Source organism: Ipomoea triloba, chromosome 9 (genome assembly GCF_003576645.1).
Source record: "Ipomoea triloba cultivar NCNSP0323 chromosome 9, ASM357664v1".
In the NCBI taxonomy this organism is placed as follows: Eukaryota; Viridiplantae; Streptophyta; class Magnoliopsida; order Solanales; family Convolvulaceae; genus Ipomoea; species Ipomoea triloba.
In genome coordinates this window covers 887082-910450 of record NC_044924.1, presented here as the reverse complement: position 1 = coordinate 910450, position 23369 = coordinate 887082, and the positions used below count along the sequence as shown (strand labels likewise).

Here is a 23369-nt window from a genome sequence, read left to right as displayed (position 1 = left end):
GAAATACATTTATTTTTGGACACAAATTTCTTCATTCACTGCGTGTTAGGTTTAGGTATAATCAATGAAGATACTGAATTAGGCCGAGTAGCTGGAACACGAGTTCAATTATTGTCAGCATCCTCTTGGTCTAACCCATCGCATATGGTTCACAAGTGTATATTTTAAAATAGTGACTCGTTACCTAAAAAAAATAGGAGTGAATTAGCATTATTGTAAGTACTATGCTTTATTTGTTAGACAGAAAAATAATTATGTTTGAATGTTTGATACTACTGTCACTTCATAATAAATGAACATACAAGTATAATAAACTATATAAATAGCATTAAAATAGACGCGTGTATTAGTTAAGAGAAACATGACACAATATCAATAATTAGACTTCTCAAAATTAGGGATTTCAGATCAACCTGCTCGATTTCGGGCTAGCCTTGTATGTCAAGCTTATCGTTTCATACTAATCAATTATTTTATTATTTTATTTTTGAGTACGTTTAGGTTGACCTTAACCTTGAACCTCGGGTTGTCGAGCTTATCGGACGGGCCGAACATTTTTCTATGAATTAAACCTTTAAAGGTAATATGATGTGTTACCAAATCGGATATTTATATGAATTTATTCAATAAGATATTACCATCTATCTATTTACTAAGAATATAATTTTCTAATAGGTGAATGTGAGGTTTCTCTAACGGTTTTTACCTTTCCAATTCTTTAAGTCATAACTAAAGAAATGTAATATTCACAAAATTCCATCGCCATCGAAACAAATCTTGAGTAGAGATGACCACGATTTGATTTGAATCAAACTAGAGACTATAGAATTGCACTAAATCATATAAATGGTACTGATTTCAATTTTTTTTTTTTTGAAAATCATACTGATTTCAATTTGAAATCGAAACAAACGAAGTTTTGGTTCCATTTCCATAAATATATGGAACTATGAAATCGATAATTAAAATCAAAGCCAAATTGTAGTCATATCTAGCCGGGAATGGGAACAAGATTCCCCTAACTTTTATTTTTTTTTTTTTTTTTTTTTTTTTTTTGGCTATGTAAAATGAAGAGCATGCAAGAGAAGTCATTTTCGGGACAATTGTCAGTGCAGATTATGTCTCTTTTTTTTTTTGGTTCGTCGTTTTCTAAAGACACAAATTTCTTCATGGACTGCGTGTTAGGTTTATTTATATATCTACTTAAGCAACTGGTAGGTAAATTTATACTTTTGGCCTCACTTCTCTCATTTGAAAACCACATATATAATGCCAAAGTTTTATTCTAAAAAATAATAATAAAGGGGTAGATATGTAATATTATTAATCAATAATATTCAAAGTTAAAATAGCTTAAAGTCCATAATTAGATAATATTTAATAATAAATTAATTATCCTATAGTCCTGCACTACCAAAATTATACGGAGTCAATGTGGCGTGTCGTATATTTTAATTAATAAATAATAATAATTAATTAGCTTAATGGCAGCCTGTCAAGGTGACACGATTGGTCAATAGCTAAATAATAGGGGCATGTCGAGCATAAATAGGTTTGGAAATGTCAAAATTGTATTTATTTATATAAACTTTTTGTAGTTGAAATAGTACGAATAAATATGGTTTATGGAGGTCCATTAATATTTCGTGTACTTTTCCGAAAACACATCAAGTGATTAGGTTTGAATTTATAAGAATAATAATTATTGTTCGAAAGTGATGATCGAGAAAGTGAAATATGATTCACATACTTAAAAAGTCATTTGTTTGGTTTATGTTAACATTCTCTCAATTGAGTCAATTGCACAGATATTCTTAATGTAATTTGTTATTTATCTCTTATTTTTGTTTTGCAATTTGCCATACGAAAGTGGAGTCATTGAGTTCACATTGTCATATAAGCCTCCCCACCTCCACTCCCAAACTTGATAGCAAAGAATGGAGAGGGGAATCGAGAGTTGGGGCCCATCACATATTTTTATTCCGATTTTCTCCGGTTGTGATATTATAATTTTTCTTTTTTCTAATACATATTGCAATGGCATCTACTCTTGTACGATAAAACTAATTCAGTTGAGTCTCATTCAGTTGGGCTTCATATACCTTTTAAAAAATACATTGAATAAACAAGAGTTAGGTCAAACTTTAATTGGTAAGAGATCAACTCAATATAGTGTAAATATTTGACAGATTCAATCAAAAAAATAATTGTGTTATATTATTGTATCATTAATCTTGATTGCACTAAGAGAAATACCAAACGAAAATGACAAGTTGCCCACAATTTTAGCATATGACTACTTCTCCATCACTTAGACCATATCTTATGACAATAAATTCACTTTATTATTATTATTATTAAAGGATTATTATTGATGTTGTTATTATTATATAGCCCACCCGATACGTTCTTATTCCAAATCATGTCTTGAGAGGCCCAAATATATCATCGGTATATGGAGTGTTTGGCACAATAAGTATTGGACCAACAATATAATTAGGTCTGCTAAAGCCCATACGTAAAGGATTAAGGCCCAAAACATAGAAGAATAAAATTGTTTGAAGCTATCATATTTACAATACATCACCTACTCACCTCTTATTTCCCAAGTTTCAAATTATAAATGGATTTGAACATTATGGGATAATGGATCCAAATAAGCACAAGTGGATTATAAAGCCCAATTTAATCGCTTTAGTATGATCCAAATATGTTTGACAATTTAGCCATGATTCTTGAAGCCTAGTTGAAGCATCTCCAAATCTCCCATAGTTATACTATGGACCCAGGTGTACCCATCATAATTTATATACTGAATATTTACAATTTAGATTCAAATTAACATTGCAAGGTGGACTTAGGTCCACACAATAATTTGTCAACACCTCGATTTAGTTTACAAGTAACAACTCAAGAGAATTTTAGATGGTCTCGACGACATGACTTAACTATAAAAATTTCAATTCACCTTTTAAAAATTGCTCAAGTGAATGAATGTGATTTTCGTATATAAAAATTCATAAATTTAATACTAACCAATAAACTTATATATAAATGTTGGGAGCAACTCACACTCTCCCAGTCAAGTTATTCGGATAATTAGTATGGTAACCACAATGCTTCGAGATTTAGTTAAAGTAAAATTTATTTATTAAATTTCTTAATTTGAGAGTTGATCAATTATAGAAGGGTGGTTTAGACGGTTTCCTAAGAAGGGTGAGGATAGGCTTAACCAGCAGCGTGTGCATTGCGCAACCTTTAACCGCCTCCTCCACCTATATAATCACGTCATTGTTCCCCTTCCCATCTGATTTCTTCTGTTTCATTATTTCTCTTAACAAAATTATTATGTCGTCGGAAGGTGTGGAGTATCGGTGCTTCGTCGGCGGCCTTGCTTGGGCCACGACGGATCGCACACTCGGTGACGCTTTCTCTCAGTTCGGCGAGGTCATCGAATCGAAGGTCCGTTTCTCGCAGAGCAGTGATCGGATCCGATCCGGCCGATTCGGCTTTGTTGACTTCATTTGATCTCTATGTTACTACTTGCTACTCTCTGTTACTTCATTCATCTACTCTTCTATTTGTTACTATTATTCCTTTCCATTAAACGGTACGTTCTATCTTCCTCTCCTTCAAGAGCTGAAGATCGATCGCTTTTTTTTTTTTTGAAATATTTTCATTCTATTTTTGTGTTTGATTGAAATGAATTCTGTGGTGTTTTTTGGCGGATAGATTGTTGTGGATCTGATGTGGTTGTGACTGTTTTTGTGGAATCAGATTATTAATGATCGTGAGACGGGGAGATCTAGGGGTTTCGGATTTGTGACGTTCAAGGACGAGCGATCCATGAGGGATGCGATAGAGGGGATGAACGGCCAGAGCCTAGACGGCCGTAACATCACCGTCAACGAGGCTCAGTCTCGCGGGAGCGGCGGCGGAGGTGGATTCCGCGGTGGAAGGCGTGAAGGAGGAGGTGGCGGCGGCGGCGGATACGGCCGTCGCGAGGGTGGCTACGGCGGTGGACGTGGATATGGTGGCGGAGGCGGTTACGGTGGTGGTGACCGTTATGGCGGCGGAGGCGACCGTTACTCTAGGGGTGGCGGTGGTGCTTCAGACGGCAACTGGAGGAATTAGAATTAGTTACCTTAGGAGTTTAATTTGTCTCTTGTAGTGTCGTTTTTCTATTTTTGTCCTCGAATTGAACGTGTTGGGTGGGCTTTGAATTTGTTATGGTTTCGATTTTTTTAAAGGTACAATGTATTGGTGCTAATGTGGTATTGCTCTTCGATCAACTCTGATCTATACATTTGTATTCTCAAAACTTTTGTCTTGAATGAAAGCATGGTTGGTTTGGTATCAAATTTGAATTTACGTACATGAAGGATCCGCTGTACTTATTAACACTCTTTCAAACTAAACATTCTCTAAATTAAGACTAATTAGGCATTGCATTCGGTATATCTTTCCTTTTTCCCAAAAAATGTTATTTGTATTTGGATTGAATTCATGTTGTACTGTTTAACGTGTGTTTAACATCAAATCAAATGATAAAACATGCATGATTAATATGGGACCGCTGGTTGCTGGGAGACAAGTTCAATTGCATGCCTTCCGAAGGGATTTACGTTGATTTTGCAAAATATTATAATTGCATGCATACTTTCCGGTAAAGCAACAATGCAAAGTGTACTTGTGGAAAGGAGTGTAGAAGTGGATGAAGTATAATTTTTTAATTTTTAAATTTTTACTTCCGTAGTCACATCTTCCTGGAATTAATTGTAATTAAGCCCACAAGATCCTGCCCTCATAGTTATTGCAAAGGTAAATTTCAAGTCGCACAATTAGTTTCATAGTTATTGCGCAAAGGTAAATTTCAAGTCGCACAATTAGTTTCATAGTTATTGCAAAGGTAAATTTCAAGTCGCACAATTAATTAATCGATCAGACCCTAGTTTTTATGCACGCATAAAGGATCTAATCCACACCTTCCATCATTTTGTACCTTTCACGTTCATGATTCTTTATTTTTTGTATATGAATAGTCGCACTCTCTACCCTAATTGTTGTGTAGTTTGCGTATTATTATTAAGAGCATAGTTCTTTCTCTTACTTACCTTTTCTGTATAGATTGTGGGTTATTACCCAAGTCGGGATATGGTTTAATTAGCAGTACTCGTATCTACTTAAGTCACATTTTACATTTTATGTTTAACTTGCGTACTATTATACAATAGCGAGATTATATTCATGAGTGCACATCACACATCCTCAAATAACTATTATACACTTACATGCATTTGTCATAAGCAAAATTGGCAATTAAGAAAGTGTAAGTGGAATGCTTAATCCTCAAGTCATCGGCCTAATAATGAATATGTTGTAACGTGTTTGGCAACTTCTATAAACCAACTTTTCATGTGACAAAGCGTTGATAGGATTTACTGATGCATTTATTGCTATATGTAATATGTGGAAGCTAAGGTGTAGAATTATTGGTCTACTTTGAGTGTTGTGTGGCCTTCTACTATTGCTCTAGTACAAATAATAATATGAATAATGTCAAAAAATTCAACAAACACTTTGAAAGTAGTGAAGCCAAGCTAGATTAATATATCAATAAAAAAACTATAATAATGAAATCGGTCTAAAAAAACCAATTATCTTGTGATCAAGTGATATGAATTGATTCTCCCAAAAGGAAAGTACTGAGTTCCAGCCTAGATACCACATAGAAATATGAGGTTACAAGTTAGAAACAGCTGCATTGGCTTCCAGCAGAGCATAGAGCCATTAAAATCCTTCCAATTTTCACCACATTCTTTTTGTGTTCATTAATTACTTGCTCCAAATAATAGGCAAAGAAATCCATATATCAATGGCGTCATCACAGTCAGATTATTATCTCGGCGCCGGTTCGTGGACTGCCGAGCAAAACAAGGCGTTTGAAATGGCGCTGGCGGTGTACGACAAGGACACTCCCGACCGGTGGTCCAACGTTGCGAAGGCTGTCGGAGGGCATAAGACGGCGGAGGAAATGAGGCGACACTACCAAATCCTCGTACGAGATGTCAAGTCTATTGAGAGCGGTTGCGTCCACTTCCCCGCCTACTGGACGACCTCTAATCGTTACCAAAAACAGCCATAGGGTACGTACCACTAGCAAGCTTGCTTGGTTTTTTTTTTTTTTTTTTTTTTTTGAGTGACCGGAGAAAAATCAGCAGTTAATGTACTCTTGTGATAGGACTATTGACTAGTTACTTCTACCTATAGAATTTGTTAGGAAACATTTATCACGTACTACACCAAAACTATAGCTTGTTCTTATATACCCTGTCACATATTTTAGAGGTAGGGTGTTGGATTTTACCCATCACCTATCTCTGTCCAACAATCTCTAATCACCAATTAGACTTGGCCCTTTAACGATCCCCGCCCAATAGAATTTGAGGTTTCTTATAGGTGCCTTTAAGTCAAATATGTTGAGAAATTTTCCAACAAGTATATATATATGTACTTGAAATCATTATTTAAAGGTATGCACTAAATAAATTTTACTGGTAAATGTATAATACTCAGGCTAACAACTATATATATACCTTTTTACTTACATGAATACAGGTTAAGGAATCTAATTTAAACTCCAGAGAGATGAGGCACCTCAGCTCGTCGGTACAATTTCACTGTCGCATGTTGTTTAAGCTGTACGCTAAATTTGTCGTAATTATATCAGCTGTATTTTCCCAAGTAGTGTTAATTAAATATTAGTGCATCTCTCGTTTTTCTTTTTGGTTTTACAAACTAAAAGTTTTATCATTCTTATCTAAATCGGGCAATCTATGGCTGACAATATTTATGAAAATAAGGGGTTTAATGCCTTTTGAAAGATATACATTTTTTTTTTGAGTATATTGACTCTGTTACAAAATACAAAGAATCATGCCTCAATTAAGGCTCGAACGCATGACGTCTCATATGTTAAAAAAAAAATCTTAAACCAAGATAGGGGAATAAACAATTACTCCGTACAACCTCATAAAATAGCATACACCTAAGACATTAGTATTAATTGATTTAGAATCTAATAATTAATTATTAGGAATCCTAGAACATGCATTAATGGGAGATGGAATGGCATCAAAATCCTCGAGGTCAATATCGCCAATTCGCCATGTGTATGGATTATTAATTGAAACATGTGTGTTTCACTAACTCCATTATATTAAGTAATGTGTTTATTGTTGGGTTATGGTTGAAGTCCATTGTCCACCTTAGGTTAAGTAGTTATTCATAAAAAATTAGTTCAAACAGATAACGCTAATAGATTACTTTCATAAGAAGTTGAACTTAAAACTTTATGGTTACAAAATTAACAATTAAACCAACTTAAATAAGTTTATTACTCTCATTATCAAAAAAATTTAGTCTGCTTATGATTGCACCATTTTGGGTTATTATTATTACTATTATTTTCTATTATGGGCTTAAATTAAAGCATCTCAACTTCAGGTCCAATTTGGACTCCTACAAGAACCACCAACCCACACCTCACATGCAATTTTTTTTTTCTTTTTCCAAAAGAAATATAAATAAAAATAACCATACTTAATCTGTTGGTGGGTTCAAAAATATTCATAGAAAAATAAATACCCGTAATTTTCAATGCTTCACTATACTTTTTTGTTGATACATTTGGTATCATCTGTTTTAAGGTTACGTTATTTAGTATAATTTTGTTTTCTCGATCCTCATGGTGCATACAAAACAAATAAATAAAAAACAATATATAAAATATTTTTATTCATAGATAATTGTATAGTTGGTGACCAGCCCACCAAGATATGGATTCTATGTGGACACCATCATATATACATAAAAATCTATAGCAATTTAGAATGTAAACACCTTATATACATTTATTTTTAATATAATACTAATTCATTTTTATTATAGGTTCATCTTGATATGCAGTATATTAAAAATGTACACATAAAAAAAAACATATATAACAAATATGTATTAATTAAGGTTCATATTTCAATATGAACTCAGGCAATATAATATTATAATTTGTGGAGATGAAGGGCAGTAGTGTTTGGAAAAGGAAAAGAGATTTGAAGTGTAGTGTCAACTCATAGTTAACAAAGGAAAAAAAAAAAAAAAAAAAAAACTCATAGTTAAGATTTAAGAAGCAATGGTATATCATATATGGTAAAGCTAGCTAGCTGCTAGTGGCAAAGCAAAAGGAAGGTGGTTTTCCGTTAACGTAGCCCACAATATATAGAAAGCGATATATGACAATGAGAGGATGATATATATGGATATTATATATGTGTGTATATATTATATATATATATATATATATATATATATATATATATATATATATATATATATATATATATATATGGAGGCCAGCTGGTCCCATGCATGCATTCATGCAATTTACTTTTTTGATGGGACAATTCCATCTAAATTACTACTAGGAAGATAATTAGCTTAATAATTACCCGTATAAAGTTTTATTAAGATTAACTTTTTTGTATAAAGTGATTACTGGTCTGCCTTTTTTCATTATATAACTTAACTTATTAATTGATCATATTACAATAAACCCTAATTGCTATATGATCTCATCCGGTAAGAGTGATCTAATAATATTTAAATTTTTTTAAAATACATTTAAAAGGATTNTGATTACTGGTCTGCCTTTTTTCATTATATAACTTAACTTATTAATTGATCATATTACAATAAACCCTAATTGCTATATGATCTCATCCGGTAAGAGTGATCTAATAATATTTAAATTTTTTTAAAATACATTTAAAAGGATTACCCGTTGAATCTATGACCCGGCCAATTTAAGTGTATATATATATATATATATATATTATTGTGATGTATGTACATTTTATATATATATATATATATATTATTGTGATGTATGTACATTTTAGAAGAGGCAAATAAGTTGTTGGAATCTGGCAATGGATACTCCAATCTACCATAAGACAAGTTGTGATGGGTCATACTCTACATTCCTATCCCCACACTCATCACCCTCTCTCACTCCTTTTTTTTTTTTCCTAAAAAAAGTTTATTACATTTTTTGGGGTGGTGGGGGAGGGGGAATTGAAGTTGAAAGATCCACTCTTCATCCTCCCAGAGTCCCAGGGTTCCTTTTCACCATCAAATTGTTATCCTACTAATCCCAAAGAAACATTATTCTTATACCTTAATTAAACTTTTATCAATCACATCAATTATATGTGAAATAAAAATATAAATATAATTGAGATTTGAGAACGCGATTGAAATCAAGTCAATGATTCTAAAATCTTCTTTAAAGCTAATTGTCTAAAAGTTAAGATTATGTAAAAAAAAATATCTCAACCATGATGGAGGGCTAAGTGAGTGTCATCTTACTAATCTAGTATTAAGTGTCCCATAATGTTTCTTAAGACTAGACAATGCCAAACAGGCAAACAGTGACCAATAAGAAAACATAAGAATCTGTTATATATATGTGCTCCGTATAACCAACAGGAAATCTACTCTCTTTTCAGAAGTATATATATCACCACCATACATCGGATGATGTTCAGCCTAATATGACTCCTTAATTACCTTACCTTTTACCTTGGCCTATACATCTTTAAATTTCATCTAGTCTGGAACTTAAACGTTATTACTTTTTGCTTATATTATAGGTACTTTTTAAATTAAATTGATACAACTTTTTTAACTTTATTTTTTAAGTTAAAATATTATTTCGAAAAAGAATAAAAAAGTAACAATCAATATAATAATAATGGGCATTGATCACATAATGGAGATTGAAAATGATGTGAAATCTTTTATGGATCATGTTGTCCCTTGATTGTGATGCACCCTTTCCTGAGTGGTCCATGAACAAGTCTAATATAATATCACAAAAATTCATACACTGAACCATTCAACAAGCATCATTTTGTGTGTCTATATATATATATATATATGCCCGTAAGGGCAGCCTGAGTGGCAAGACCAAGACGCTCGCGGCCGTGAGGTCCTGAGTTCGAAACCGTCTGCCACCCGGGTTTGAGCCGGTCAGCTATGGGCAACCTAGGCTGGTTAACCTCCTTGTGGTCCTTTGCCGGCTAGGATCACAGGGCGAGGGTTTACTCACATACTCGGAAGAGGAGTGGGGTTTGCCTCGATAAACCCAATATATATATATATATATATATATATAGAAAATAGAAATCCACTTGCTCATACATGTTGTAATGTGCCTAATTAAAACTTTATCCTTATGGTTGGGACAAAAGTCTACTCTATAATTATGCTTGTTCCAAACTCCAAGTGGAAACCATGCAATCAATCAAACAACTGTTAATCGCACAATGATTTTACTATTTAAAATGAAGCAAACTATGGTACTAATAGGAAATGGTTGCAATATAATGGATCAATTGGTGATATATATATACTATTTAGAGGTTAAATTTCAAATATAAGTAAATGAAAATAATTTCATGGCTAAGGGAGGCAAAAGATATGAGAATTACTTAGTTTGGAAGACCGATTCTATGTTAAGCAAACTCCAATATGCTTCGCTTGATTCGGCCCGATAATATATGATTCGGAAATGATAGAAGACTTTGATTAAGATGTTAACTTTAGTAGAAAAGACTTGACTTTGATACGACTGTTTTAATTTTTAAGTAAGGATCATGTGCGACTCGATTATTATTAAGGGAATGTGTTGGGGTAGGGGTTTGATTCAGTGTGGCATGCATTTCCCTAAGTTTTTGGCACAGAAACCCTATGGTCACCATGCACGTCGCGGCTTTGACATGTCACCTTTGACGGGTCCAGCGACAAGCATGTATCAACGGGGACTAAAGAACGACGACGACGACCTCCCATGGGCCATGGGATACCCAAAAGCCCAAATCACAATTGGGCTTCTCCTTGTGGTCTCAAAACATTCTCACATGCTCGTGTCAACATGGACCCACTGACCATAGCTTCCGTTGTAGCTACGTTCACAATTGTTATACAAAAATTTTGTATCTTCAGTTAACACATTTTGTACCTATAGTTAATAATTTTTGAACATGTAAATAAATAATCTGATAATTATTGACACAAAATATGATAGTTATGTGTACGGAAACTGTCAACTGTATATATAGAATGTGTTAATTAATGTTATTTTTTAACTAGGGTCTACAATACAAGGTATACCCGGTTTGATCCATGTTATAATTTGCCTAGGTTACATGGCTCTTTGCCCCAACCGAGTTGCCAATCAGCCAGCCACTGGCGACTGGCGTTATCGTTTTCTTTCGCTCTCCAACTTCTTTCATGCCAGTTTTCTCACATTCCCATTCCCACCACCTTTTCCATGCTCATATATTATATATTCACCGCTCTTCGTCCTTCATGCATATTCTCTCTCTCTCTCTCTCAGCTCTCAACAAGTTTTCCCGACAAGACAAATTAACAAATTGCGTTACAGTATTAGAAAATAGTACGAGAAACCGGAGATGGGGGAAAATTAAAGTAACCTAATAAGTATAGTAGGCCGGATTAACGAACTGCCGCCATTGAAGGAAAGAGAGAAGAAATAATTTTGGAAGTGCTTAGCTTGTTGCTGGTAGCTAGCTGAAAGATATGTTGGGAAGTGGTGGCTATGGCGGCGGAGGAGAGACTAGTGATCAGATTATGAGTAGCAGTATGCTTTTCCCGCCGGTTCAAGCTCACCAGCAATTTCAAGGTTTGATGAACTATGACGATCAGAATCTAATCCAGATTCTGGAGAATGGATGGATTGAACGGAACTCAGACATTATTGGAATGAATTTCGCAGTTTCCAGCTGCTCACCAGCCGCCGCCGCAGCAGCGGCGGAGACAATATCCGCCGGGAAAAAGAAAGACGCTTTTCCGGCGGAAAAGCTGGAAAGAGAGAGCTACAAGAGGAGAAAAACCGACAAGGTAATTAAGATATTTGTCCTCGTTCCCTTTTCAATCACAGTATTAGCTTGGAATGAATGAATGAATGGTCTAAAAAGATTTGACAATATTTTCAGGCAGTTGCAGAAGAGGAAAGAAAGGACAGGAAGCTGAAAGGATGCCAACAAGAAGACGTCAGAACAGAGCACACTAACAACAATAGCAAGAAAGAACACAGCACTGACACTTCCAAGGTAACACAAGACAAAAAGCCAGACTACATTCATGTCCGGGCACGACGGGGCCAAGCCACAGACAGTCATAGCTTAGCAGAAAGAGTGAGTTAGTTGGAAAATTAATTAGTATTCATCAATCTTCTACTATATCAGATCAAAATTCTCATGCATCTCAAAGCTCAAATGCATATACTGTGTTGAATAATTTGCAGGTGAGGAGGGAAAAAATCAGTGAGAGAATGAGATACCTGCAGGATCTAGTACCGGGGTGCAATAAGATCACTGGGAAAGCTGGAATGCTAGATGAGATAATCAACTATGTCCAGTCACTGCAAAAACAAGTAGAGGTATGAAAATCGAAAACCAGACATGATGACCCTACTATTGTTTTTCAACTATGTTTTCAATGCTAAACTCGATCTGCATTCATATCGACACGACAGTTCTTGTCAATGAAACTGGCTGCTGTTAATCCAAGACTCGATTTCAATATTGACAGTTTATTCACCAAAGAGGTAAACAATATATTTTAGATACAGTCAAGAAATAAATATCATATTCCCTATCTTATTAAGCTTCTTGGTTTTTATCTCCAGATGTTTCAATCTAGTCCATCTAATTTTCCCCCGGTCGGAATAATATCAGATGTGTCTACTCCTTTCAATCTGCTGCAATTAGTTGCATCTTCGGGATTGGAAATGGGCATAAGTCCTTCAGATATGGCTCTTAGAAGAACCATTAATTCTCATGTCTCAGTACCCAAAACACTCCTCAATTCGTCCGGTATAAATGTAAGTATTTAGTCCCCATCTATAGTCTCTACCACACTACAATTTATTCATCAATCATCATTTCACCCTAACATACTTTTACTTGAAAAAAACAGCAGGGACAGACCTGTCCAATTTGGGATGGAGAGTTACAAAACCTGTATGCCATGGAGGTTCAACAAGGAAGATCAGCATCCTTCACTTCACAGCCATTTATGGGTAAGCAGATCTAGCAAGTGCTCAAGTTTTTTTTTTTTTTTTTCCTGTTACTGATAAAACCATAGAAAAGGAAATAATCAGAGTAGAGATATCACTACATGATTGAGACCTGAGAAGCCCACAAAAAGTATATGAGATTGCAAAAAGGAATAGTTGGGCCCTCTGATGTATGCCATGAAAGTTGCCTGTTAGGTATCTTTCTTTTTCCTTGTTTTCCAATTAAACAGATTTTTTTTTAATAAAAAATACTATTAATACTTTTGGATAATGATAAACTCAAAATCCAGCCTCCAGGGACAACCAAACCGGTACTTGACCAAGTAGAGACAGAGTGACCTTCCATGACCACATAACCATTATGCATTATTAAGACTAATAAGTGAAACAGGACTATAGTTTACACCCAGTATATTTTAATGAAAATTCCACTCAAAGAGTCAAAGTGCTTAAGCTAAGTATTTTTTTATTTTTTTTTCATATTGCAGGTTTGTAGAAGGCAGTAATCCAAGGATGGAGATTCTTGAATCAGTTCTTTCAGAAGTTACCAAATACTAGCTGATTCTTTCTTCCAAGTACATAAACATATATGTCTGTATGTATACATAAGGTATACAAATGTCATACTGGCAGTATGCTATCATTATGCAACTCTTATATTTTATAAAAAGAGAAGCTGTTGTATATATATTGAACAAGAATCCTGCAGCAGAAGTTTCAATTTAAGAAAGATAGTTTTAGCAATTGAGTATATTACCTTTCTCTTGTTGATCCTGAATTGCATTGCCACTGGCAGATGACAATTACATGTCTGCATCCACAACAGAAGAATCTAAAAATAGTTTTAAGGATGTATACCATACAGTGGCCATAGATTAAGATAGCCTATGAGTGATGACTGATGGGTCATGCTTGCCAAATGGCACAAGTTGTTAATCATACTAGATTAAGAATGAAACTTTCCAAGAGGAAAAACAGAGAACAGCACCCAACAAGTGGACAACAATGGCCCCAATCTGGCTGGGACCGAATGAGACGTGTTGATTTAAGACCCTAGCAATAGACAACAAAACAACTGGTTTCAGAATAATAAATGATATTGAATGCTATGTTTCTCTACTCTACACAGAGGCTAAACATTCTATTCTTTTCCTTTACCGTTGGGTCATGGTGACTTACCTGGTAAGTTGCATAGACTGACACTATCTCTGTATACATAATACAAGTACATGAGTATATAATGACCTGCAATCGTAAATGGTGGCTAGTCATTACTTAACCCATGCCTTACGCCATTGTGTTCATTGTTCCTGGTCTTCAGTAGCATTTCCTAGGCTTCAAATTCAAGCCACATACTAGAAGAGAAGGACCCACCACATCCCTAGACAAGATCTCCTAGCTTAAATGAAGGGCAAAGTTGGTTTTGCTTGCCCTATTTCAAGGGTCCATTGCCCTTGGTGAAGGCTTTTTCTTCTTTATTATCTTCAAAAAGTTCTCTTCAAATATGTGGCTACAGTTACATCCCTCCCATTGATATTTCTAAAATCAACACTCTCTAAAGAATCATAATCAATTTCCAGGAGGAACATAAGAATCAGTATCCTCAGTCACAACAAGGGAACTGAAAATAATACCTAAAATGATAATAACAAAATAAAAATTATGCAAGAGTATTTTCATTACCAGTATTAATTAAGAGATAGGCTCAAATATTCAATAAACCAAACCAAAAGCATCCATCAAAAACTAATATGCCCTCAACAAAGATGAAAAAAAATGTATACACAGTAAGCCAATCAGGTATTAATCAATCATAATCATAAGATAAAATTGCACTGTCAACAAGTTCAGTGATTTTAACAACCCGTCTTAAATACATACATACAACATTAATGAATTACATAAATCTTCCTATATCAATCAACAATACTTGGGAAGGAACCTAAATAAAACAGCTGCGGCTACTACATACATGACCACGATCACTCATCACACGTAAAATGAAGTCAATCATCATTTGGGAATCAGGAGTTCCACTAGAGCACAGATTCATCACCAGCATCTGTTTTGCATAGTATTATTAGTTCGAAATCCATAAACCATTACTATCTAAAGTTACACAGAGCCAAAATAGCAGGCAGGTTTACAAATGATACCTTTTCCGGGCACTATAATTACAGGGGCTGCTTTACAATTGTGGAAGACATACTCACTTACACTTCCTTGCAAAACACTGAAAAGAAATATACAAGCAAATAAGGCATGTCATGACAAATGCACACAAGAAGGAACTAAGGAACAGGTACACGTCCTTTCAAAAAAAAAAAAAAAAAACAGGAACAGGTACACGTGTTAATTTGTGAACATGCTTGCATGAGAGAGGGAGAATTACAGACCTTTGGATTAAGCTTCTGCCCCTTGTACCCATGACCACAGCTGCAGGCTTCAACCTGTCTGCTTCCTTGCATATTGCCTTACCAGCATCTCCTTCCACAATCCTAGCCTTTGTCTTTACCTGTTACCACAACATACTCCAAAGTTATTGACTTCGAAAGCAAAAACCGGAAACTATATACCCTACTATTCACAGAAAAAAACTAGAAAAATAACAACCTTCAAAACCAAACATGCCGGGCCAATCATTGGCATTGATATGATTGTTTATATAAATTAGACTTTAGAGGATTACAGAATGCAGTACATTATCAGTTAGCTCCATGCTATTTCTAGCATATCACACATTTCATCAAACAATTGAATAATGAAACACAATGAAAATAATTCTGTTGCATGAAAATCCAGCGAGACATGGATAAAGGCATAGTCTAATAGGATAAAAGCAGAAACCTTAAAGAAATACTGTAAATAATGAAGCATATATTGAAGAGAAGACTTAGCACAATAAAATGAAAGCAGACATTTGTAATTACCATGGCAACCTCAAAAGCTTCAACAGAAAGCTTCTCCATAAGTCCTTGTGTCATCTCGTACACAATCTGATTTCTCACGTCTAGCAAAAACATAAAAATTAGAANAAAAAAAAAAAAAAAAAAAAAAAGAAGGCATAGTGCGTGAGATGCCGGAGGTAAATGAAATCATACTGGAGACGGCGGTGACGAGATGGATGGTATCGGCGAGACGGCAGAGATGAGTGACGGCCCAATTAAAAGCGTGCTTGCTGTTGGGGCCGTGATCGATTGCAATGATAATGTCGCGGCCTCTTCGCCGCTCTCCGGTCTCCCTGTCCAGTTCAGGCGGCGGAACCACCGGAATCAGCGACGGAAGCACCACTTCCCTCCAGTTGTACTCTTCGTTCTCCATCAAAGGCTCCATATTTCACTGGATTCGATAATAAGAATTATGATTTTTGTTGAGTTCTCTTAAACGCTAAAGCCTAAACTCTAAAGTGAATGATGAACTTTCTGGTTCGAATTATACAGAGGATCATAAAAAGTAGCAAATTTTTTAAAGACTAGCCAGCCAGCAGCCAGTCTCCGCCGCCTCTTTTGAATTACGCGTTGAATCCAGCACTATCAGGTATTATCGCTCTGGATTGAAGAAATATTCATATTTTGAATTGTCGTTGATTTGCTTACTAGATGTCGTATCGGAGAGAATAGCAAGAGCAAAAATAGCCAAATTTCTGGACTTGATTATTTTTCCCCTCCAAATATTAAGCACTTGTTAAACGTGATAACAATAATAATTTTTATTGCTATTGATTCTATTATTATAACTTAATATCTGGGCGTATAGTCACTTCGCTCATTAGATCACAAGATTGATTAATAATTATAATAATATAGTTAATATTCAATGTAGTTAGACTATAGCGTTTTTTTTTTTTTTAATTTGTTCCTAAATGACTTTTATCCTTAATTAGGTTCTCATTCGATTTTGATAGTTTTACCTAATTGAGTTTTTTGTTGAGATAGTTTGATAAATTTACCTCTATTAACGTCTAATTTTTTCATCGACTACAATAGTTTTTCTCAAGTTAGTCTTCAAAGTGATTTTACTCAAATTAATAATTAATTATAGTAAGTTTTCTTGATTTAGTCATTGAAGATTCAATTAAGCATAAAAAGATATTTAGACTAAATAAAAAATTACTATAATCTAATACTAAATTAGATATTAACGGAGTTCTAGAAACTAGAAAGTGAGTAAGTTTGGGAAGCCGGAGCTCCGGTGGTTAGGACTCAGGATAACGACGGCGGTATGGAGATGAAGGCGGAGAAGAGCAAGATATTAGTAATCGGAGTAACAGGGCGGCTAGGTTTTGAGCTAGCTAAGGCCAGCATCAACGCCTCTCATCCTACATTCGGCCTCGTCAGAGAATCCGCATTTTCCGATCCCCACAAATCGGGAAAACTTCACTTGCTCTCCCACTCCGGCGTCACGCTTCTTAAGGTACGTTTCTCCTCTCTCTCTCTCTCTCTCTATCTATCTTACTATTGATTTTCATTTTGATTTTTGTGGTTTTGGCAGGGTTCATTGCAAGATGAAGAAAGCCTCATTGAAGCAATCAAGCGAGTTGATGTTGTAATATGTGCCGTTTCATCGAAGCAAGTCCCGGAGCAAAAGCTTCTTATTCCGGCTATCAAAAAAGCTGGCTNAAAAAAAAAAAAAAAAAAAAAAAGAAGGCATAGTGCGTGAGATGCCGGAGGTAAATGAAATCATACTGGAGACGGCGGTGACGAGATGGATGGTATCGGCGAGACGGCAGAGATGAGTGACGGCCCAATTAAAAGCGTGCTTGCTGTTGGGGCCGTGATCGATTGCAATGATAATGTCGCGGCCTCTTCGCCGCTCTCCGGTCTCCCTGTCCAGTTCAGGCGGCGGAACCACCGGAATCAGCGACGGAAGCACCACTTCCCTCCAGTTGTACTCTTCGTTCTCCATCAAAGGCTCCATATTTCACTGGATTCGATAATAAGAATTATGATTTTTGTTGAGTTCTCTTAAACGCTAAAGCCTAAACTCTAAAGTGAATGATGAACTTTCTGGTTCGAATTATACAGAGGATCATAAAAAGTAGCAAATTTTTTAAAGACTAGCCAGCCAGCAGCCAGTCTCCGCCGCCTCTTTTGAATTACGCGTTGAATCCAGCACTATCAGGTATTATCGCTCTGGATTGAAGAAATATTCATATTTTGAATTGTCGTTGATTTGCTTACTAGATGTCGTATCGGAGAGAATAGCAAGAGCAAAAATAGCCAAATTTCTGGACTTGATTATTTTTCCCCTCCAAATATTAAGCACTTGTTAAACGTGATAACAATAATAATTTTTATTGCTATTGATTCTATTATTATAACTTAATATCTGGGCGTATAGTCACTTCGCTCATTAGATCACAAGATTGATTAATAATTATAATAATATAGTTAATATTCAATGTAGTTAGACTATAGCGTTTTTTTTTTTTTTAATTTGTTCCTAAATGACTTTTATCCTTAATTAGGTTCTCATTCGATTTTGATAGTTTTACCTAATTGAGTTTTTTGTTGAGATAGTTTGATAAATTTACCTCTATTAACGTCTAATTTTTTCATCGACTACAATAGTTTTTCTCAAGTTAGTCTTCAAAGTGATTTTACTCAAATTAATAATTAATTATAGTAAGTTTTCTTGATTTAGTCATTGAAGATTCAATTAAGCATAAAAAGATATTTAGACTAAATAAAAAATTACTATAATCTAATACTAAATTAGATATTAACGGAGTTCTAGAAACTAGAAAGTGAGTAAGTTTGGGAAGCCGGAGCTCCGGTGGTTAGGACTCAGGATAACGACGGCGGTATGGAGATGAAGGCGGAGAAGAGCAAGATATTAGTAATCGGAGTAACAGGGCGGCTAGGTTTTGAGCTAGCTAAGGCCAGCATCAACGCCTCTCATCCTACATTCGGCCTCGTCAGAGAATCCGCATTTTCCGATCCCCACAAATCGGGAAAACTTCACTTGCTCTCCCACTCCGGCGTCACGCTTCTTAAGGTACGTTTCTCCTCTCTCTCTCTCTCTCTCTATCTATCTTACTATTGATTTTCATTTTGATTTTTGTGGTTTTGGCAGGGTTCATTGCAAGATGAAGAAAGCCTCATTGAAGCAATCAAGCGAGTTGATGTTGTAATATGTGCCGTTTCATCGAAGCAAGTCCCGGAGCAAAAGCTTCTTATTCCGGCTATCAAAAAAGCTGGCTGCGTTAAGGTAATCATATCTCTCCTATTCCATTCATCTTACAGCTATTTTTGGTGCCCTGTAAATGTATGAGCATTGAATGAAACCCTGCCAAAAATCAGAAATTTTGGAGATAAAATTGCAGCTTTTCCTATTTTCTTCATGTTCTTAAAGAATTAGTATAGTGATTTTATTGGACTAAGAAAATGTCATGTTTACTGTCTTTCAATGTGCTGGTTTTCATTGTTGTAGAGGTTCATCCCTTCAGAATTTGGGTTGGATCCTGACAAAACACGGGTTTCCGACTTGGATAACAACTTCTATTCAAATAAAGCTGAAATTAGACGACTTGTTGAAGCCGAAGGCATTCCTTACACCTTGGTCTGCTGCAACTTCTTCACGAGTTATTTATTGCCATCGCTTGTTCAGCCAGGCCTGAAAGCCCCTCCAAGAGACAAAGTCAGTATATTTGGAGACGGAACTGTTAAAGGTCAGATGACATTCATATCAGCTTACTTTTGACTTTTTGAGTTGTTACCGTTTTCTTGGATTCTTCTCCTCGCTTTAAATGCATATAAGCATTTTACTGAATGCCCTTTCTTGCATGTCCAATAGCTTAAGATTTCCCATGGCTTAATACCCTAGTCTTGGACCAGTTATTTGCCCTTATTGTTAATGTTATCTGGCAAAGTTTTAAGCTTGATTAGTTTGGATGTATTCAAATACCATTTTAGTAGTATAGTCTTGACTTGCTTTTCCTGCATCTTCTCCAGGTGTATTCATGAAGGAAAATGATGTTGCTGCTTTTACCATCAACACAGTGGATGATCCGCGAACATTGAATAAAGTGCTATACCTTAGGCCGCCTGGAAATGTATGTTCTATGAATGAGTTGGTTGAGATCTGGGAGGGAAAAATTAGTAAGAAACTGGATAAGAACTATGTATCAGAAGAGGAACTCCTAATGAAGATTAAAGGTATTACCACTACTTGGATTATCCATGCTGTGATTAGCTATCAGTGAACTTTAGCAGAAGCTTTGGCACTGATTTAGGCTATATCTCCTTATATTTACCTTTCTCAGAGTTGTTTCGTTTCGTTTCAGAAACTCCCTATCCAGATAATATGGAGATGGTTTTCATATACTCTGCATTTGTCAAAGGGGACCAGACCTACTTTGATGTTGAACTGGAAGGGTCGCAACTTTATCCAGATACAAAATACACCACCATAAGCGAGTTTCTTGAAACACTGGTGTAAGATCCCCTGATGTGGAATATTCATCTATACTCAGAACTAGTATGTCTCTTTTAATGCATAGCGAGGTTTACCATTCATGCAAGTGCACTTTTCTTTAGTGTCATTGTTGCTTGGACATTAGTCTTTGGATTGTCAATGCCCTTTGATGAATCTTCTGTTCAAGCTGGGCTGGAAATGGATATTCAAAACTAAGAATTATGCCTTATAATCCAAAACCATTCACAGACAATGTGAATGTTGTGTCAAAGGCTTGAGAAATTTAGAAGACAAGATCATATGTAAATTTCACAATCTGACCAATTCATATCATATAGGGAAGAAAACAGTGATCATAGTCCAATACAATTGTAAAGCACACATACCAGTCATGATTGTAAACAGACTATAAAGTACAAATGCATCAAAATTTTGATCCTTTGTATGATGTATTAAAATAAGATGAGTTTGTGGAGCAAAAGGCCCCTGACAAAAATAATAGTTTGCGACTTTGCATCAAGGGAACTACATTTTTGTGACATCGTATTCAAATCCATATTGAACTAATAAAGTACAAATCCAAAATAAGTAAAGATAAGCAGCAACCCAAGCCTCTTTTCTATCCATCTGGGGGTTGCCTCTTCATTGTTCCTCCTTACTCTCGATTCTTCCTTGGTGGGCAGAAGGTATCACAAGTTCAGTCTGCTCTTGAACTGCTGGCGCCTGATGCCGCTCTTTTTCCACCACCGTACTTCTGTTACAATAACAGATGAAACCACCATGAGTATCACATAATCCAAAGCTAACACTTAACTTCCCCAACTAGTTGTTAACTTGACATAATAATGCCTGCACAGGGAAATATACATACAAAATGATACAATCTAATGAGCGCACCTGCTTTCCAGTGTTAAATGGGATGTATCTATACTTGATCATGTGCATAATTTGGCGCTTCATTGTGAGCACAAAGAGAACAATCCAGTAGATCAACAATATTGGCCAAAAGACAGGTACATCAAACAGGGAGAAGAAGGTCATCACAAATGCCACACAAAATGCCTTAGTGATAGCATACCTGAAACCAAAAAGAGAGAACAGCAAACATCATTGCAACATAAAAGTAAGATATTGATCAACCCTTCCACCATACTATAACTTCCACCATACTATAACTTCATACAGAACACCAAGAGTAGCATACAAGCTCTTGCCTATATTTCATACTTGGCACCTAAAGTGACGGACTACCTCTACTTATTCTCATGAGAGCAAATTTAGTTACTACTGCACATCTTAGCCCTTCTATTCACCTGGATTACTACATCAACCTATTTTGTTGAACCAGCATACAATAAAATATAAAAATACTGACAAAATCCAATATTCAAAACAAGTTGATTAGCATTAAAATCAAAATGAGAGCTAACAGATTATAGAATACCAAAACTTGAATTCTGGAAGCCGGCGAATGAACGGCTTGAATTCATCTGAGCCTTTCGTAGGCAGCGTAGGACCATCTGAAGGTTCTAGCTCTGGGTCAGTAAGAGGTGACAGAAAACCAATCAGCAAATTCAGTAGGTAGATGCCAAGACCATAGCTCACAATGTAGAATCCTTGGGCATAATAGACACGCAAAGCATAAAGACATGCTAAGGCGAAGGTCCCAATCCACCTATATAGAGCATGGGGTGTAGTTTTATCTAAATAATACTGGAATATCCTCGAAAATTCATGCCTCCTTTGGTTCAGTGCTGCAGCAGTTAATGGACCATCGCCTCCAACACCCTCCATAAAACCTCAATAGTGCAACCCCTACAAACTCCATCACACAGTAATTAGTCCACAATTTTAGTTCTGAAGCATGCACACAGATAGACACAAACATTGCAAGTCAGCCAGTTAAACTTTAGCCAAGTGATCTACGTGACTATGTATTCCCAAAGGTCAAGAGACAATAATTAATTTGGGAGGCTCTGTTCAGTGCCCACTATCAGATGCCAGTATAACTCAGCTATCAAGACTAAGCTTCAAAATCAACCTAACAAGGCCCCACAGAAGTTCAACCACTCATCAAAAGCAAGACTCTATAGTTGCATATTTATACACTCAAACCAATTTGCCAAGCCCTCTTCATTGCATATCTCAGAACTTTGTACACGAAAAGGGGAAACCTAGATGCAGTTTATATAATCACAAATTCAAAACCTCCCCTTCCCCAATTAGTTGCAAGTTATAATGTCCCTTCACACACCTCATTCTTTCTCAGCATCACTCAAACATTCATTCAGGAAATGCACAAGAAAAACAAAATAGCAATAAACCCTAAGTCCATAGCTAAAAATACAAACAGCAGCACCGAAGCTAACAAAATAAAAGCGAAGAAGAAGCAGATCTATAACTGAGAGATTAGATATCACAGCTCAAATCATTCCATGTAAAGACAGCACCCATTGCGTGTGTGTATTACAAATTAGGGATTTCACGTTTCATAGAATCGTAGAACAGAGCATATAAACATTAAATTAGGTTTAATAAATGGAAAGAAGGATGAAGAAGTAGACATACCTTGGAGTGAAAAGTGAGAAGAAGAAGAGTGGATCTCTTTGGGAAGATCTTCTGATTCTTCTCAGCTCAACAACCACTGTTTTTATCTCTGCAACGGAGGGGCAGAGAGTTGAGAAATTTGCAGAATTTTTTTTTATATTTTTTTTTATGCATTTCAGCTGCCGTACGTTGTACATTTTGGTCATTTTACTTTTTTTTTTTTTTTTTTTTTTTTTTTTTTTTC

General features: G+C 35.6%; 6 protein-coding genes and 1 long non-coding RNA gene across 9 annotated transcripts; 4 read left to right on the top strand and 3 right to left on the bottom strand.

The window, feature by feature from the left end:
* The first annotated feature begins 3233 nt into the window (after window positions 1-3233).
* On the top strand, window positions 3234-4361 carry LOC116028850 (glycine-rich RNA-binding protein GRP2A-like). The gene is made up of 2 exons (XM_031270685.1): window positions 3234-3462; window positions 3778-4361. The coding sequence occupies exons 1-2, from the start codon at window positions 3349-3351 to the stop codon at window positions 4132-4134; spliced, it is 471 nt and encodes a 156-aa protein (XP_031126545.1). The 5' UTR covers window positions 3234-3348; the 3' UTR covers window positions 4135-4361.
* Window positions 4362-11300: 6939 nt separating this feature from the next.
* LOC116028743 (transcription factor bHLH63-like) lies at window positions 11301-13906 on the top strand. Of its 3 annotated transcripts, none has more exons than XM_031270555.1 (7): window positions 11301-11982; window positions 12078-12278; window positions 12389-12523; window positions 12620-12691; window positions 12773-12967; window positions 13066-13165; window positions 13651-13906. In XM_031270555.1, exons 1-7 carry the CDS (start codon window positions 11662-11664, stop codon window positions 13656-13658), a joined length of 1032 nt encoding a protein of 343 aa, XP_031126415.1. In that variant the 5' UTR covers window positions 11301-11661; the 3' UTR covers window positions 13659-13906. The 3 variants fall into 3 exon arrangements, with proteins under 3 accessions (XP_031126415.1, XP_031126412.1, XP_031126414.1); XM_031270552.1 differs by having other exon boundaries at window positions 13063-13165; XM_031270554.1 differs by lacking the exon at window positions 13651-13906 and adding an exon at window positions 13247-13624 and having other exon boundaries at window positions 13063-13165.
* Window positions 12071-13208, bottom strand: LOC116028744. Its single transcript, XR_004100203.1, has 2 exons — window positions 13105-13208; window positions 12071-12505 (listed from the first exon to the last, which is right to left on the bottom strand). It is a non-coding gene; the product is annotated as an uncharacterized LOC116028744 (long non-coding RNA).
* Window positions 13907-14954: 1048 nt separating the features above from the next.
* LOC116028382 lies at window positions 14955-16725 on the bottom strand. The gene is made up of 5 exons (XM_031270090.1): window positions 16264-16725; window positions 16093-16172; window positions 15559-15677; window positions 15319-15395; window positions 14955-15224 (listed from the first exon to the last, which is right to left on the bottom strand). Exons 1-5 carry the CDS (start codon window positions 16493-16495, stop codon window positions 15199-15201), a joined length of 534 nt encoding a protein of 177 aa, XP_031125950.1. The 5' UTR covers window positions 16496-16725; the 3' UTR covers window positions 14955-15198.
* A 595-nt stretch (window positions 16726-17320) lies between these two features.
* On the top strand, window positions 17321-18203 carry LOC116028959 (probable pinoresinol-lariciresinol reductase 3). Its single transcript, XM_031270816.1, has 3 exons — window positions 17321-17575; window positions 17654-17777; window positions 18187-18203. Exons 1-3 carry the CDS (start codon window positions 17384-17386, stop codon window positions 18201-18203), a joined length of 333 nt encoding a protein of 110 aa, XP_031126676.1. The 5' UTR covers window positions 17321-17383.
* Window positions 18204-18904: 701 nt separating this feature from the next.
* On the top strand, window positions 18905-20849 carry LOC116030269 (probable pinoresinol-lariciresinol reductase 3). The gene is made up of 5 exons (XM_031272464.1): window positions 18905-19159; window positions 19238-19372; window positions 19595-19832; window positions 20116-20319; window positions 20448-20849. The coding sequence occupies exons 1-5, from the start codon at window positions 18968-18970 to the stop codon at window positions 20600-20602; spliced, it is 924 nt and encodes a 307-aa protein (XP_031128324.1). The 5' UTR covers window positions 18905-18967; the 3' UTR covers window positions 20603-20849.
* A 138-nt stretch (window positions 20850-20987) lies between these two features.
* LOC116030270 (protein RER1A-like) lies at window positions 20988-23260 on the bottom strand. Its single transcript, XM_031272465.1, has 4 exons — window positions 23147-23260; window positions 22023-22393; window positions 21476-21656; window positions 20988-21332 (listed from the first exon to the last, which is right to left on the bottom strand). The coding sequence occupies exons 2-4, from the start codon at window positions 22370-22372 to the stop codon at window positions 21276-21278; spliced, it is 588 nt and encodes a 195-aa protein (XP_031128325.1). The 5' UTR covers window positions 22373-22393; window positions 23147-23260; the 3' UTR covers window positions 20988-21275.
* Window positions 23261-23369: the final 109 nt, after the last annotated feature.